Source organism: Lissotriton helveticus, chromosome 1_1 (genome assembly GCF_964261635.1).
Source record: "Lissotriton helveticus chromosome 1_1, aLisHel1.1, whole genome shotgun sequence".
Lineage (NCBI taxonomy): Eukaryota > Metazoa > Chordata > Amphibia > Caudata > Salamandridae > Lissotriton > Lissotriton helveticus.
In genome coordinates, this window is record NC_136057.1 from 1,656,752,916 (window position 1) to 1,656,768,964 (window position 16,049).

At 46.1% G+C, this 16,049-nt stretch overlaps 1 protein-coding gene across 1 annotated transcript in view; it reads left to right on the top strand.

Moving 5' to 3' along the window:
- SLC4A8 (solute carrier family 4 member 8) overlaps positions 1-16,049 on the top strand; it is a 755,839-nt gene that overhangs the window by 547,140 nt on the left and 192,650 nt on the right. Inside the window, exon 14 of the mRNA XM_078688864.1 lies at positions 338-583. Within this exon, the coding sequence (XP_078544990.1) occupies positions 338-583 (246 nt within the window). The remainder of the gene's footprint in view (positions 1-337; positions 584-16,049) is intronic.

The following is a 16,049-nucleotide window of genomic DNA, read 5'->3' on the forward strand; positions in this document are numbered from 1 at the left end:
GCCTTGGGTGTTGTTGCTGGGTGTGCGCGCAAACGCTTTACACCTTGCCTCCGAGATAAGCCTGACTGCTCGTGCCAAGCTACCAAGGGGGTGAGCAGGGGTTATCTTGGCGGGTGACTTCCTTGCCCTGACTAGAGTGGTGGTTTCTGCCTGGCTTTGGCGCACGCCTTAGCCAACCAGAAATCCCCATTTCTAACAATCATAATGAAAGGTATTGTTGTCATGTTGAGCTATGTACTTTGCCGTAATGAAGACGATTTTCACATTACCTGCCCTGCTGGTGCAAGCCTTAAACTTGATGTGTTGTTTTCTTCTGATTTCTTTTTCTTTGTTTTAGGGAACAGGAACTCTCGTACCTGTCCTTAAGGGCATGCATTGGCCTCTGGACAGCATTCCTGTGCTTGCTCTTGGTGGCGACTGATGCCAGCTCGCTTGTATGCTACATCACCCGCTTCACGGAGGAAGCCTTTGCCTCCCTGATCTGCATCATTTTCATCTATGAGTCCATAGAAAAGTTGATCCACCTAGGAGAGACATATCCCATCCACATGCACAGCCACCTGGACAACCTCACCTTCTACTAGTAAGATTTTCTTACATGTGTTTGTGCGTCAAAAGATACTCTACTTTAGCAATGGCATTGGAACATGCAAAATCTTGGTTTCGGACCAAAGTTTCAAATGTAATCAGGGCCCCTGAAATTATGTGGCAATCAGGGGCCAAAGAATGTGCTGGATTGTCTAAATAAGCAGGAGGAAAAGGGACATTATGCTGCACAATGTTGTACATTCTTTTACAAATTTAGTTTGTTCTTTTGTCATTGTAACACGTATTAATACTTTCGGGGAAAAAAACACCTCTTTAATTCCAATTCAACCCGTTTCTATGACAGTGAGCCACTGATATACAGTCAGTTAACTTTCCAAAGGATCCGCCATTGCTCAGCATCACTCGTGTCATTTTTCGAAACTTTTGTTCCTTTTGAGCTAGAAGGATGCATTTTTGGTTGAAATCTGCGAATTGTGCAGCAGATGGTGGGTTATGTGGCAGCTGCAGTGTCAGACCCCATTTGGGGTGCCACAGGACAATCAGGGGTTACTGAACCAGGGCCATGAGGGCTGGACCATTTGCCTCTGATGTCCTGGGATCCATCCTGCTATGATTTTGCAAACAGAGCCAGGTACAACCCCTTCAGCACTTGACTCTCTGTGGCGAGCAGTCAGAGGGCTTTTTAACAAATTTAGTATGGGAGTACAATAATATTAATACTCAACAAACCCACAACAGCACAATAGCTTGATTGTTCTGTCCAGTGCTTATCGTTATAATCATGAAGTTCTTTAACACACATCATAAAACGTAATACTACGCACTACAGACATTCCGGTACTCAGAGTCTCTGGTGCATGGCTACAGTCCTTTGGTGAGGATGCCCTCTCTGCTTCCCCATGAGCTCCTTTGGTGTTAGTCTACCTCGGTGTTAGTCTCAGGCGCAGGTAAAATGCCCCCAACCATGAAGGCAGTTTTGAGTCCAAAGTCGCAGTAGCCCACCAATATTAAAGTTCATGGTACACAGTGATCAGACCAACCACACTACAGTCCTGTTCCTCCTTCTTGGCAGGAAGATGTGCTGGCTGTAGATGTGCCAGCCCACTGCTCCATTCGCCATTCTACATGAATGTCCAGAGGCAGCGACTTGAGCTCATCTTCATCATTCTGCGGCCCTCTTCCCTGCAAACAGCATCAACTGGCGGCTGGGCCCTGCTAGTCCTGTCATGGCCTCATCCACATACATGTGTTTGTGAGTCAGAAGTTCAGCTTGTCGGGCCTTCTGGGGTCAAGGCAACAAAGCAGTCCACCTTTGGCCTCAGATTGGAGGGCGACAGTTTAGCTGCTGCAGGTCGCTTCAAAGCTTAGCAGCGGTAGATTTGTCTGATCTGGCACTGGCACATTTCTGGTCAGCACCTTGGCTAGCCTCACATTATTTCAGGCAGAAAGTGGTCAAGTAGGTCGAGGCAGCAGCTTCACTTAGTGTGGCATAGTCTGCTTGGGCACAGGTTGCCACAGTCCATTCAAGCACAGACTTCAGAGGCGCAGACCACTTAGGCATACTATTGGGCATGTGCCAAGGTCCTTGACAGTGGAGTCCGTTCAGACACACTTGTGCTGGTGGCACAGTCTTGATTACCTTCTGTGGTCTCCAGTAGGTAGTTATAGTTAGGACCTAGTTTCCATAGTAAAAGCTTTTTTGTTTAGCCAATAACGCTGGTGCCGTTTGTTGAATCTTCACGACATTTTCAAAATCAGTCCGACAGTCGGTTCAGCTACTGTGTTGAAAGTTTTGGGGTGATTCGTCAAGGGGGGGTCGAGAAAAAGAGGGGGGGGGTCTGAAACATGTTTTCCCCATGCATTTCCCATAGGGATTTCAGACCCGACTACAGCCCAAACCACTGAACAGAATTGCACCAAATTTGGCAGAAAGGTAGATCTTGGTCCAGAAAGCTTCATTTTTGTGAATTGATGTACATCTGTTCAGTACTTTTTGATATAAGAAGGGAAAAAACAATTTGTGTATATAGGGACACTGATCCTGAAGACCCACCAGTCTCCATGCTGATATTTGATTGGCTGCCAACACTTCAACCAGGAAGTGTTGGCAGCTATCTTGGGACTTGACTTCAGGCGGGTCCCCAAAAAGAGGTACAAAAAAAAGAAAAGGGGGAGGGTAGACATACCCTGACCCCCTAGCTCTGGCCCTGAGGTCCCTGGGATCCTGCCAGGGCATAAAACATTTTTTTTTAAAAACATTTGCGGGAAATTGCGACAGATTCATGACTTTGATGAAAAACATATTTAGCAGCTCCCTGCGTGCCAGAGCAATGCTGGCTCCCACAGAAACCACGTAGCCGACTGTGACCGTAGTGTATTACAGGGTGTAAGTTATAGTTAGCTCAGGTAACTATAACTGATGAATTTCAATGGTTTTGTACAAGTAAAATCTGAGCCTAACTTAATGTCCCTGTAACCGTTGTTTTCTTTAGTGAAACAAAAAATGATATATGTGTGTGTATATGCACACACATATACACACACATATATATACATACATACACACACACTCTCTCTCTCTCACTTTCTCCATTTCTTTCTCTCTCCCTCTCTTTCTCTCTCTCTCTTCCCTTTCCTCTCTCCCTCCATAAGCATTCGGGTTCTTCTGTACATCAGAACTTTACATAAGTGAACTGGTTTGCCATCACTCCCATGATACAGATACAAATATCTAGTTGCATGATGGTTATGCCAGGTTCCTCTCTACAAATTTGCTCTGGAACCCTTGGTCAATTGACCGTTATTACCTGCTGAGAAGTGTAGAGGGGAGAAATAACTCATTTAAGGCAAACTAACAACTTTAAAGGAACATGGAACTGAAGAATCACAGACTCCGAATTCCAAGTTAGTGAGTTTATTACAAAGTGAAAAATAACTGGACATACAGACACCTCAAGACGAGGTTGTAGAAGTACATGGGAACTAATAAAAATCCAAACCTACGGGCGAGATTAAAACTCTGGAGCATGAAAAGAATGACAAATTCCAGAACCGGAACACACGCAATGATTGTCCCCACGTCAAGATCCGTCTTCATTTGGGGTTCATAAGTGAAAAGCATTAGTCTGTCCCTACACTACTACTACTGTGACATCCCTACTTAGCATTTCCCAGGCAAGGTCAGAAAAAGTTGTCAGCACATGAAGACTTCCTAAGCAGTGCACTTACGTTGTATTGGTTAAGTAGCCTAAGCTACAGAGCTCGTTCTAAGATGCTCCTTCCCTCTCCTTCGATCTCTTCACCTCTTCTCCTGACTCAACCCCCTGGGCACTGTCCCTAATTCAAAAGGCAAATCACAAAACATGCCCACTGCTTCCATCTGGATCACCTCATCCTGCTGGGCACTACTCATAGGTGATTTTCCATTTAGTTTCGATACTCCCAGCTCCTGGCTCGATGACCTTGATTCCCAGGCCTCCTTCAGTGAGAAATAAAACAGACTCCCAATTATCAGCATTCTTTGCGTAAAAGAATCATCTCCTCCCCAAGCCTACCTTCTAAAACAAAAGCTGTTATTCTAACTAACAAAGATGACTTTCTCCACCTGCAACAGAAACGTGAGAACAGAGCAAACCCAACGTGCACATGAATTTTAGCTTTTCCCCTCATAACAAAAGCTGTCAGGGAGAATACATTTCAGGCCTACAGAAATCGGCCAGAATAAGCACATAGGCCCTACGAACATGCATATAAGTGAACATTTTACTTAAGCATTACTAAATTGTCAGGCTATAAAAACACATCAATGCACAAATCATTATGAGCAGCCTACAAAATCTTACATTTTAAAGCTCAATTAACAGATCCATGGGCAACTTTAATATGGTGCGCATTTATCTATGCATTACATTATACATGAGTAACTTTGATTGCAAACAATTTTTAAAGTTCCCTTTCCCTACAAGTGTGTCTAGTATTTTTAGTGGCATGCTTGATTTCTGTAGCGCGTAATCCCTTTCTCATGAAACTCTCCTTCGGTTTCCCATGCACCATTCCTCTTTTTCTCTGAACCTCTGTAGCATCTGGTGCACTAGAACCAGTTACTCTACGTACCACTGTAAATGACGGTTGTATGTCTAAACAACTACTTCCTAAACCACGGCTTCCTTAACCACGAAAGCCTAACCACGAGATTTTCTCAACCACTACCTTTTTTTAACACGACTTCCTAAACCACGAAATTTAACATCTCGTGTTTTGCCAGTAGATGGCACTATTGTAATAACAATTCTTCTTGAGTGAACCACTCGTAAATAATAATTAATTCTGAGGAGTGTAGTGGAGAGACTCGTGGTTCAGGGAAGTCGTGCTTAATGAAAGTCGTGGTTTAAGAAAGTCGTTGTTCCGGCTTCGTTGTTCAGGTAAGTCGTTATACAATTATCGTTGTTAAGGATGTTTCCCGTAAATGACTGTGCTTAGTGAACATTGGTTCCCCTGTTCTATAACTCTGGTCCTGCGGAAACAGATAAAGGAAATTTGTGTGTGTTATTTGAAACATGGGTTTAGAATGTTAGAACTTAGTGAGAAATAGATCAGGGCAGATGCACATTAATAGGTAAAACCACAGAATCTTAAGAAGCCATACTTTCTTTTTCACAATATAGTTCTCTTCCTCCTCCTTTCTCTTTTTCCTGCCTCACTCTCCTTTTTTTAGGTCAAAGACTGATGAGGCCTAATCCTTATCATCAAAAATTAGTGCTAGTGCTCACCACCTACAACCACTAGCACAAATTACACACTATTTGGCACTGCCTTTGCTACCTCCGTTTTAGGGCTTATGACGGCATAAGAAGGAAGAAAACATAAGCACAGCTCTTAGAGCAATGTTTAAGTTTTGTAGTTTTCAACCCTTGCTCTTCTCTTATCTCTCAGCAGCAAATGAAATCTTTCAATGGGGATGCAGGCGAGACAAGGGTTCAATCTGGTGATGTCTTCCAGATTAAACCATTAACTACTTCAGTTCTGCTACCGCTGGGATTTGGTGAATTGACTTCCATGGTGTAGTCCAGACCCATGGGTGTGTGACACCCTCCTGCAGACCACACCTCTATTTCTGGTCCTTTTCTTGCCCTAACCGAAATCAAATATTTTGTGAGAGTCTACATTTTGTTCAAGGAGTTGCGGGTTTATAATTGTAGCTACTAACAATGCTTTAATCCTCAGTTAGACAGTTAATTTATATTTATGGGAAACCAATGTTCTGGGAAATGCTCAACTCACTGCCAGTGAACACTGCTGTCTGTTTCCGACAGCCAATGCAGCTTCTTGTGTAGTAAAAAAAATCCTGTGTGGAATATGCTGCCTTGGAGATCAGCATGATCATTTCTTTGGTATCTTTCCTTAATTTTCCCAACATAAGCCGTGCTTTCACACGGATTCCCTCTGGATATAATGGCCTTCAAACACGTTCATTACAAGTGGGCTACTATTTTCTGACCCCTTTACAAACTCCTGTTTGTGCATGGATTCGAATTACAAGTTGTTGATTGCTACACGAGCGCAGGTCGCGCTGACACCTAGCTCGGACAACTGGTGATTTTAAACTCCCTTTGCCTATCTCTGTTTATTTAGGTTCCTTAAACCCCTGATTTTATCGCCGCTCCACTGGGCTTCTGTCCCCTTACCCGCATTTAATTTTGGAAAACACACCGCCATTTGGCGGGTCCGGGTTCCGGGGTTGATTTCTTTTGTGGGCGCCATCTTTGGTTGGGCTGAGTGTGTGTGTGCGCGGGCGCCATCTTGGAGCGTCCCGACGCTCGAGTGGATGTGGGAGACGCCTATTTAAGGCGGACTCGATTTTTCAGGCATTCTGTTGATTGCTACACGAGCGCAGGTCGCGCTGACACCTAGCTCGGACAACTGGTGATTTTAAACTCCCTTTGCCTATCTCTGTTTATTTAGGTTCCTTAAACCCCTGATTTTATCGCCGCTCCACTGGGCTTCTGTCCCCTTACCCGCATTTAATTTTGGAAAACACACCGCCATTTGGCGGGTCCGGGTTCCGGGGTTGATTTCTTTTGTGGGCGCCATCTTTGGTTGGGCTGAGTGTGTGTGTGCGCGGGCGCCATCTTGGAGCGTCCCGACGCTCGAGTGGATGTGGGAGACGCCTATTTAAGGCGGACTCGATTTTTCAGGCATTCTGTTGATTGCTACACGAGCGCAGGTCGCGCTGACACCTAGCTCGGACAACTTGTGATTTTAAACTCCCTTTGCCTATCTCTGTTTATTTAGGTTCCTTAAACCCCTGATTTTATCGCTGCTCCACTGGGCTTCTGTCCCCTTACCCGCATTTAATTTTGGAAAACACACCGCCATTTGGCGGGTCCGGGTTCCGGGGTTGATTTCTTTTGTGGGCGCCATCTTTGGTTGGGCTGAGTGTGTGTGTGCGCGGGCGCCATCTTGGAGCGTCCCGACGCTCGAGTGGATGTGGGAGACGCCTATTTAAGGCGGACTCGATTTTTCAGGCATTCTGTTGATTGCTACACGAGCGCAGGTCGCGCTGACACCTAGCTCGGACAACTGGTGATTTTAAACTCCCTTTGCCTATCTCTGTTTATTTAGGTTCCTTAAACCCCTGATTTTATCGCCGCTCCACTGGGCTTCTGTCCCCTTACCCGCATTTAATTTTGGAAAACACACCGCCATTTGGCGGGTCCGGGTTCCGGGGTTGATTTCTTTTGTGGGCGCCATCTTTGGTTGGGCTGAGTGTGTGTGTGCGCGGGCGCCATCTTGGAGCGTCCCGACGCTCGAGTGGATGTGGGAGACGCCTATTTAAGGCGGACTCGATTTTTCAGGCATTCTGTTGATTGCTACACGAGCGCAGGTCGCGCTGACACCTAGCTCGGACAACTGGTGATTTTAAACTCCCTTTGCCTATCTCTGTTTATTTAGGTTCCTTAAACCCCTGATTTTATCGCCGCTCCACTGGGCTTCTGTCCCCTTACCCGCATTTAATTTTGGAAAACACACCGCCATTTGGCGGGTCCGGGTTCCGGGGTTGATTTCTTTTGTGGGCGCCATCTTTGGTTGGGCTGAGTGTGTGTGTGCGCGGGCGCCATCTTGGAGCGTCCCGACGCTCGAGTGGATGTGGGAGACGCCTATTTAAAGTCGTCCTCTCCCGCGCAGCGGGATCGCGCAGCGGGACGCCTCCGCTTAGCCGGAGTCGTGCCAGAGTCCTGCCCGTCTGCGCCCGTCAGCGTCCCGGAGGCGTACGAGGCGACGGGCGGGACTGGGCGATTTTATCTCATATGTAGCTTGTGTATGTGAGCATTATGCTTCACTACTCGGGTTCGGAACTTCGTTCTTGGCAACACATTAATGGCTCCTGCCGTATGGTGTTTCCTGCTCGCCACAAGGGCAAGCATCGTTGCCCTGAGTGTGGCTGGTGCCCGCACAAACATCTTGGCGGGGCACCACAGAAGGCGGCGAGTAGCGCTAAACATCTGGGCCTGCTGCTCAATACTAGATCCCTGGGCCGGCATGCTTTGGACATACTCGATCTGCTGGAGTCAGAAAAACCCCTGTTTCTGATGCTCACCGAGACGTGGCTCGGCGAGGCGTCCAACCCAGATATCGCTACTGCTCTCCCGCCTGAGTATAACATCTTCAGGCAGGACAGGCTGAAGGGGCGTGGAGGGGGGGTTGCACTAATAGTAAATAAATCAGCCACCTGTACCATCATCCCCTCGGACGCGATCAAGGATTGTGAATCCCTTGCCTTCGCCATTGTCCTTTCACCACACCAATCGATGAAGGGTCTCCTAGTCTATCGGCCGCCAGGGCCCTTGGGCTCTTTTTTCGAAGAGTTCCAGTCGGTGACTTCTTCTTTGTTACTCACGTCAGAGCATTGTATTGTTGCCGGGGACTTTAACGTCCATATGGACGTGGCAACGGATGCCGATGCAATCAAAATGCTGGAGGTCACAGCCCCTCTGGGCCTGGTTCCTTATCATGTTGGACCGACCCATGAGAAGGGACATACCCTAGATCTGACCTTCTCTACGACCCCTATAGAGATGCTGGCTCCTATCCAGGTGCTTTGGTCTGACCATAGGCTGGTGAAATTTTATTTCTCGGAAGTTAGGAAGCCTTCCGGTGCCCCCCGGCAGACTTCCGTGGGATTCAGGGCACTTCACCGGATTACTCCGGAACTGTTGGCACAGGCTTGTGTGGACCACCCCTGTGTGTTAACGGGGAACTTAGAGGAGGATGTGGAGCGATTGCAGGTCTGGCTCTCAGAGAGACTTAATGATCTTGCTCCTCTGAGACCCCTCCGCAAACCTGGAAAAGGTGCATCTGCCCCTTGGTTTACGGAAGCATTGGCGGCCTCACGGCGGCAATGCAAGGTAGCGGAAAGAGCATGGCGCGTGAAATACGACGCGACGGCGAAACTCGCCTACAGGTCTGTGGCGAAAGCTTATCATCGGAACATCCTCGCGGAGAAGAAGGCTTATTTCGCGAGAAAAATTGAAGCTGCCTCCAATTCCTGTAAGGAGCTGTTCGCCATTGTGCGGGAGTTTACAACGTCTCGCGCAGCACCAACCCAGACCTCCCCTCCTGCGCCTTGGGTCAGGGCGATTGCGGACTTTTTTACCTCTAAGATCCAGCGGATCCAGGACTCCTTCCATGTGCTGGAGCCTGTGATGCCAGGTTGGGCGGAGGATGCCGCTGTTACCCGACCTAACGCGGGTGTGGCCCTGGCAGCTTTCCCTCCTCTCTCGCTGACCGCTTCACTTGACCTGATGGCTGGGCTTAAATCAGGTTCCCCCCGGGACGCCTGCCCCGCAAAATTTCTGGCTAAAATGGCAGCTGTCATTAATCCACTTGTGAACCCCCTGTTGAACTGTTCTCTTGCACAGGGTGTGGTTCCCCAGTCCTGGAAGCAGCCAATGATTATTCCCCTGCTAAAAAAGCCTGGCCTGGATGTGGAGGTGTTGGCGAATTATAGACCTATCTCGCTTCTGCCGGCTTTTGCGAAGGTCATTGAAAAGCATGTCCATAAGGTGCTTGCCAATTACCTGGAGTCCTATGACCTACTGCACCCCATCCAGTCGGGTTTTCGCGCCAATCTTAGCACCGAAACAGCTCTCCTGGAAGTCTCGGAGGCGGTAAAGGAGGTGCTGGATTCGGGCGGGAGAGCGATGCTGGTGATGTTAGATCTGTCGGCGGCCTTTGACACCGTCCCTCATGAGGGTCTTCTTGCAAGACTCTCAGAGATTGGTCTCCGAGGGACGGTGCTCCAGTGGTTTCGATCATTCCTGGCAGGCCGTCGACAAACGGTCTGGGCTTCTGCTTGCTCCGCCGAGATGTCGCCATTGGGGGTCGGAGTTCCTCAGGGCTCTGTCCTGAGCCCAACTTTATTTAACATCTTCATGACCCCTCTGGCGGCACTGGCGGAGTCTTTCGGGGCCCAGATCGTTTCTTACGCCGATGACACCCAGCTCCTCTTCACCTGTGAGAGGGGTGCGGACTTCGATGGAGGTAGGATCCAGGGTTGCCTTGAGGCTGTGTTTCAATGGTTCCATCATAACAGCCTCAAGTGCAACTCGGATAAATCCGAGGTCCTCTTTTTTGGGTGCAGTTCGGATCCGGACTGGAAAGTGTGGTGGCCTGAGAACATGTTTCCACCAGCAAGTTCGTCCCAGGTAGCTAAAAACCTTGGGATTAAGATCGACAATGGCCTCACACTACGCTCACAGGTAATCGGTCTCACTGGCACCTGCTTTGGCCTACTCCGGATGCTACGCAAGTTCCTTCCCCTGCTATCGGAGGAACATAGGAAGATCACGGTGCAGGCGATTATAGGCTCGAGAATTGACTATTCCAACGTCCTCTATCTCGGCCTGCCAGAATACCTGCTCCAACGGCTGCAGGTTGTCCAGAATTCGGCAGCACGTGCCATCTTTGGACTTTCTCGCCGTGCTAGAGCCTCGGGCCTCCTGGAGGCTCTGCACTGGCTCCCTGTCCGGAAGCGGATAATTTTTAAGACTCTCACCCTGGCACACAAAGCCTTGCACGCCGCCGGAGCAAAATACCTTCAGAAAAGGTTGACTTTTTACCTTCCTGCCAGGTCGCTCAGGTCTGAAACCCTGTCTCTTGCGGCGGTTCCTCGTGTGAAGAGAGCTTGCATCGGTGGCCGCTCTTTTTAACTACTAGCGCCACAGTTGTGGAATAAACTGCCTGTGTCCCTGCGCAGCATTCCTAATTTGTTGGCCTTTAGGAAAGGGCTCAAAACCTGGCTTTTTACTTCTTAGTTCTGGCCCCTATTAGGTTTTTTTCTTTCTCTGGTTTTTCTTTTATTTACTTTCCCTGTTGTGTTATGAGATTAGTGTGCAATTCAAAGCGTCGGGACACTCCTTCGAGTAGCCGCACGCTATATAAATCCCTTGTATAACATAACATAACATTACAAGTTATGTAAATATTATCACACCCATTAGCAGCTGGATGCAATTAAGTTTACATACTCTGGTAAATTTCGGTAGATCAAACCTGCCTCAATTTAATAAGGGAAAAATGCCCAGTAATTGCCAGATCAAGTGAGTTTTGGTGCAGTAAACACCAAAATTTGCATGCTGGTCCAAAAACTTGTAATAGTTGCTATTTATCGCACCTTATAAATTCTGACCTCTGCTGTTAGCGATGAACAGGTGAAATAAATATAGAAACTTTCTTTGGGCCATTTTTAATGAGACCTTAGTGACCTACAACACTGGATACCAGATCAGTATAATTTGGGCTGGTAATGTGGGAATAATGTAATTGAATATGTAGTATACCATGTACCTTATATCTGATAGAGACATCTAGCCGCAGATTCCTTAACTTTTAAATTCTCCCCAGGCGTCAGACTGGATATGGAAACTTTTCAGCAGTACCTCTGCACGCTGGGGGACGGTGTTGTACAACTCTGTGATGATGTCAACTTCGATTGCGACGTCAGTGGAGTCATATAAAGCCCCATACACAACATCATCCACTCCTCCCCTTCTTTCCAGGAGCCGGGGCGTCATTTGTCCAAATGAGAGAGAGCTACAATTCTCTGCATCTTATCTTTGGGCACGCGCCTTTCTCTGGTGCAGTGTAGGGCGCCAAGGAGGTGAGAAGAGCAACACTGCTGGATACGGCCTTGGTGCAAGTTGGGCTATCAGGGTTTTTGGGTTGATGCAGGCTGGCGTCGGCCGACATGGCCCCAATGCACAGCACTTCTCAGTCTCCACATTTGGCGTCCATCCTTTATCAGCGGACTCTGGCATTGACGTTGGCGGTGAGGATCGAAGTCATTTCTCCTCTTTCGCTCTATGTCGAGGCGTCTCATTCTCGGCATCAACGGGGCATTGGGTGTGGAATCGGTAGATCCAAATAAAGAGAATGTTGTTCCACTTTCCTCTAATGGTGGAGCTTCTGGAAGTCGCCTTTTAGTGGGTGAAACGGAAGAGTCTGAGCTGTTACAGCCTATTTTGGAGACTTGTCCAACTCTTGAAGAGGAGAATTGGCTATCTGCTCAGGGTTACTTTCCCCTCCTAGTCGTGCTACTGAGGCGACTTCCTCTTTTGCAGATATGTTGAGGAGAGTGGCTGGAGTATAGGAATTATCTTTGCCTATGGTGGAGAAGTCCACTGATCCCCTGATTGATGTCCTTTATCAAGGTCCGCCTGTACTCCCATATAGTGAGCCCCTGTATGACACACTATTGGGCACATGGGTCAATCCTGATACAGTGGTCTCTCTAGGCTATATCTCACAGGCACTTGCCTGCTCCAGGAGATCCAGCTTGTCTCCTAAAACATCATACCCCTCGTAGTTTGATAGTTCAGGCTGCTACAGCCTCACAAAATTTGGATTCTCTACCTAAGGTTCCATTCGATAGGGTTGTATGTCAATACAACGCGGTTGTTACACCGTACTACCATTACAATGCGTGCTTTACAACCCAAGTCGTTACCACGACTTGCGCTGGAGGGTGCTGGACTTAGGAATAGTAAAATGTACTATTCCAACACCAGCCTACGTACAATAGGGAAGGTGTTGAATTAGTAAATCTACTATTCCTTAGCCTAGAGCGCCCTCCAGCGCAAGTCGTGGTAACGACTTGCATTGTATTGCCCGCGTTGTAATGATAGCGCGGTGTAACAACTGCGTCGTAATGGATGTTCCCCATTTGATAGAGATTCTAAGAGACAAGATTTGTGTGGTAAACATATTATTTCCTTGTCTAATTCTGCTTTAAAGTCCCCTAACCTGTCTTGTGTTCTTGTATGTGTTTCTCATGCTTTGTGGGATTCCTTGCAGGCTATGTTGCCAATTCTTCTGGATGACCTCCAATCTAACCTTGAACAGCTGATTCAGGATGGACAGCAGGCAGTTAAGCTGATTATTAGATGAGGCATGTATACTACTGATTCAGTAGAACAGGCCATGAGATACTCTGTGGCACAACGACGTTGGGTCTGGTTGGGCCTGGTTGCAAACCTCAGGATTTTTAAAAAGCTGTCCAGGTTTCTTTGGTTGATATGCCCTTTGATGGTACCCATCTTTTTGGTGCCAGGCCGACTCGACTTTACAGTGATTCCATGATAGAAGAAGTGAGGCAGAGTCCTAACTTCTCTTTTTCTAATTATATACCTATTTGATTTTTCCCTATACTAGAGTTGTATGGGGGAATATTCATATTTTGGTTCTTACATGGCCGGCCATGTTATGGCACTACCATGGTGGTATAAGTTCCGCCTGTTGATGACACCTGATGTGGTGTTCCTACATTATTGTTTCAACATTTTCTTTTACAGGTTATGTGGTACAAGGATACCTATTGCATAGGTTTTTCCCTTCCTCTTTTTTCCTCTGATGTTGGGCTTCATGCTCCAGAGTTAATTACTTGTGATGTTTCTTCCGGTTATGAAGTTTACCTATACCTCATATTTCTTTGGAAGCAGTTTGATATGCTGGTATGCATTACTGTTGATTTTCGGTATCTCTTATAGGGACTTCTTGCTTATGCCCTAAGGGAGACCTTTTATATGGAGAGTATGTTTATTCTTTACACCTACTCCGAATTTCCACTTCAGTGCAATTTTGGGACTGTTTCGCCAAGATTTCCACAAGGACTTTATTGTTTGATAGGTCCTTCATTTCAGTGCACTTTGCTTTGAATTTAGGGGTTGCACGAATTGCTTTTGCGTTAGGTGATTTCTGCAAATGTTAGACTACCCTATGAGTGAATTATGCCAATTTATCACGTTGTGCACTCTTTGTCTGCAGGTGGGTTTGTCCTTTGATATTCATTTCTCTTTCTTGGAGACGCTACATGTGGCAGGTTCAAGGGTTCTATTTTGTATACTTCTGAATGGTTATATTCCTAATGCTTACCTCCATTTATGTAGATCCTATGGTTTATTTCATTCTCAGAACATCGTTGTTCCGCGATCACTGCTTAGGTTATCTGGAATGCAGTGTCAAAATATTTTGACCCTACTAGGTTAGCTTTTACAGCCATGTCCGGCATTTTCTGGGATGATTTCTTCTTTCCTGAAAGAGAATGTTCACCTTCCATATCTCGTTTTGAGATTTCCATGCGTTGTGGTGTGCTTCATTATAACCTATTGGGACGAGTGTGGCCCTCAGTGTTTGCTGTTGGCCAGGTTTTATTTTCCTGTGTTTTCTTGTAGGCTGATTATAGTAACAGCCTCTCAGGATTCTTTTGGTCAGTTGTTATTGTCTTAATGCTAAGTCACCCACGGTGTGTTATTGAAGGGGTGATCTTCCTTTCTTTTGTCTATTTCGATTTTCTGATGTTTAGGGATCATGGGTTGTTTTTTCAGTTCCATTTTGTCTATATGGGTAAATAGCATACACACAGGTGTAATGTATCTGTGTTGTGCATATTTAGATATAGCTTTGCTATATACAATAAGACAGGATATATATATTATAGTTTTTGCACATTTTATTATGAGTTGCAGTTTGCTTCTCTCTTCACTGTAGCTTTATCTGTGACTGTATGTTATATCCTATATACATATATATATAATGAATATGGATCTATGTATGTACATAGAGTATGAGCTATATAGATTTGAACACTGTTTGTTCATTATTTATGACAGATTTATATCTAGATAATTGCCATCTATCCGTCTCTAAGGGTTCTATGTGCTGTGGGACCCATGTAGTGTTCATTTTATCCAATGACTTTTCAAAGAATACGAGTTGGATTTGCATTAGTTCTTGTACTTGGTTTGGTCTTTCTGACCTTACTGTGATTGCGTTTATTCATATGGGCTCTAGTGTGGATGTGTTCTGGAACCTCTTTTTTATAGATTTCCTTCAAATACTTACTTACTGGTGTAGGGAATGTAAGTTTACATGCCATTCGTTATTGCCTTTGGCCTTTCTAGGCCATAGGTTCATTTCACCCTTTAGCGGTCATGTACTACAGTCCTACTGTTGACTGTTGTTCTCTGACACAGTGTTATTCCGCTACCCTTGGGGGTTCATTTTTTCCATGCCTGTAAAGTTATATTTTAAATAGATTGCCTGTGGTCCTTGCCAGAGTTTTTATAAAGAGCTCATGCTCTTTTTAATGTAATTCCTATGTATGTGTGGTCTATTGTTAACTTCGACCAGCTGGTTCTCTCTCTGTGAACTTTTGTAGGATTCGTTTGCAGACCCTCCTCTAGGTGGGTATAGCAATGGTAGTTAAATCAAAACTCAAGGAATCTGTGGCTGGATGTGTCTATCAAATGAGCAAGTTACTAAACTTCGGTAACACACTATCTGGTAAAAACATAGTCTAGCCGCAGATTCCTTACCCTACCCATCTTCACCACTCTAAAAAACGATTAGTAGTAGAAGAGGTATTTCCTTTTACAAGCCTGGTTTATACACTGGTGGTCAGTGTTTCAAGTAGCTATGTACTTCATCAAACCATTTGATATGTCCTTATGGACCTTGTCTGGGTGTAAGGATTTCACCCTTTTTTTCAGTACTGGTTTTATGCACCAGTGATCGCTATATAATGTAGTTGTGTGATTCAACTAACCTTTTGGTCTTACCTTGTAGATCTTGTCTTGGTGTTGCCATTCAACTCATTACTGTTTCCTAGTTTTTGTTTCAAAGATACATTCATATTTTTTGGCACACAGTTTCCATAACCAGTTTCTATTGTGGCTCCGCGTTATGGCCCGTAAGGTTTCACAGAAGAAACTGGCGTCCACGCACCGGAGCGGACTTATGTGACTCCACTGACGTCACAATCGGAGTCAACATCATCACAGAGTGATACGACGCCATGCCCCGGTGCCCAGAGGTTCAGCTAAAAAGTATCTGGATCCAGTCTGACACATGTGGAGAATTCAAAATTTGAGGAATCTGCGGCTAGACTATCTCGCTACCAGATAAAGTGTTATCAAAGGCAAGTAACTTGTTTGTTATTTCAGCTT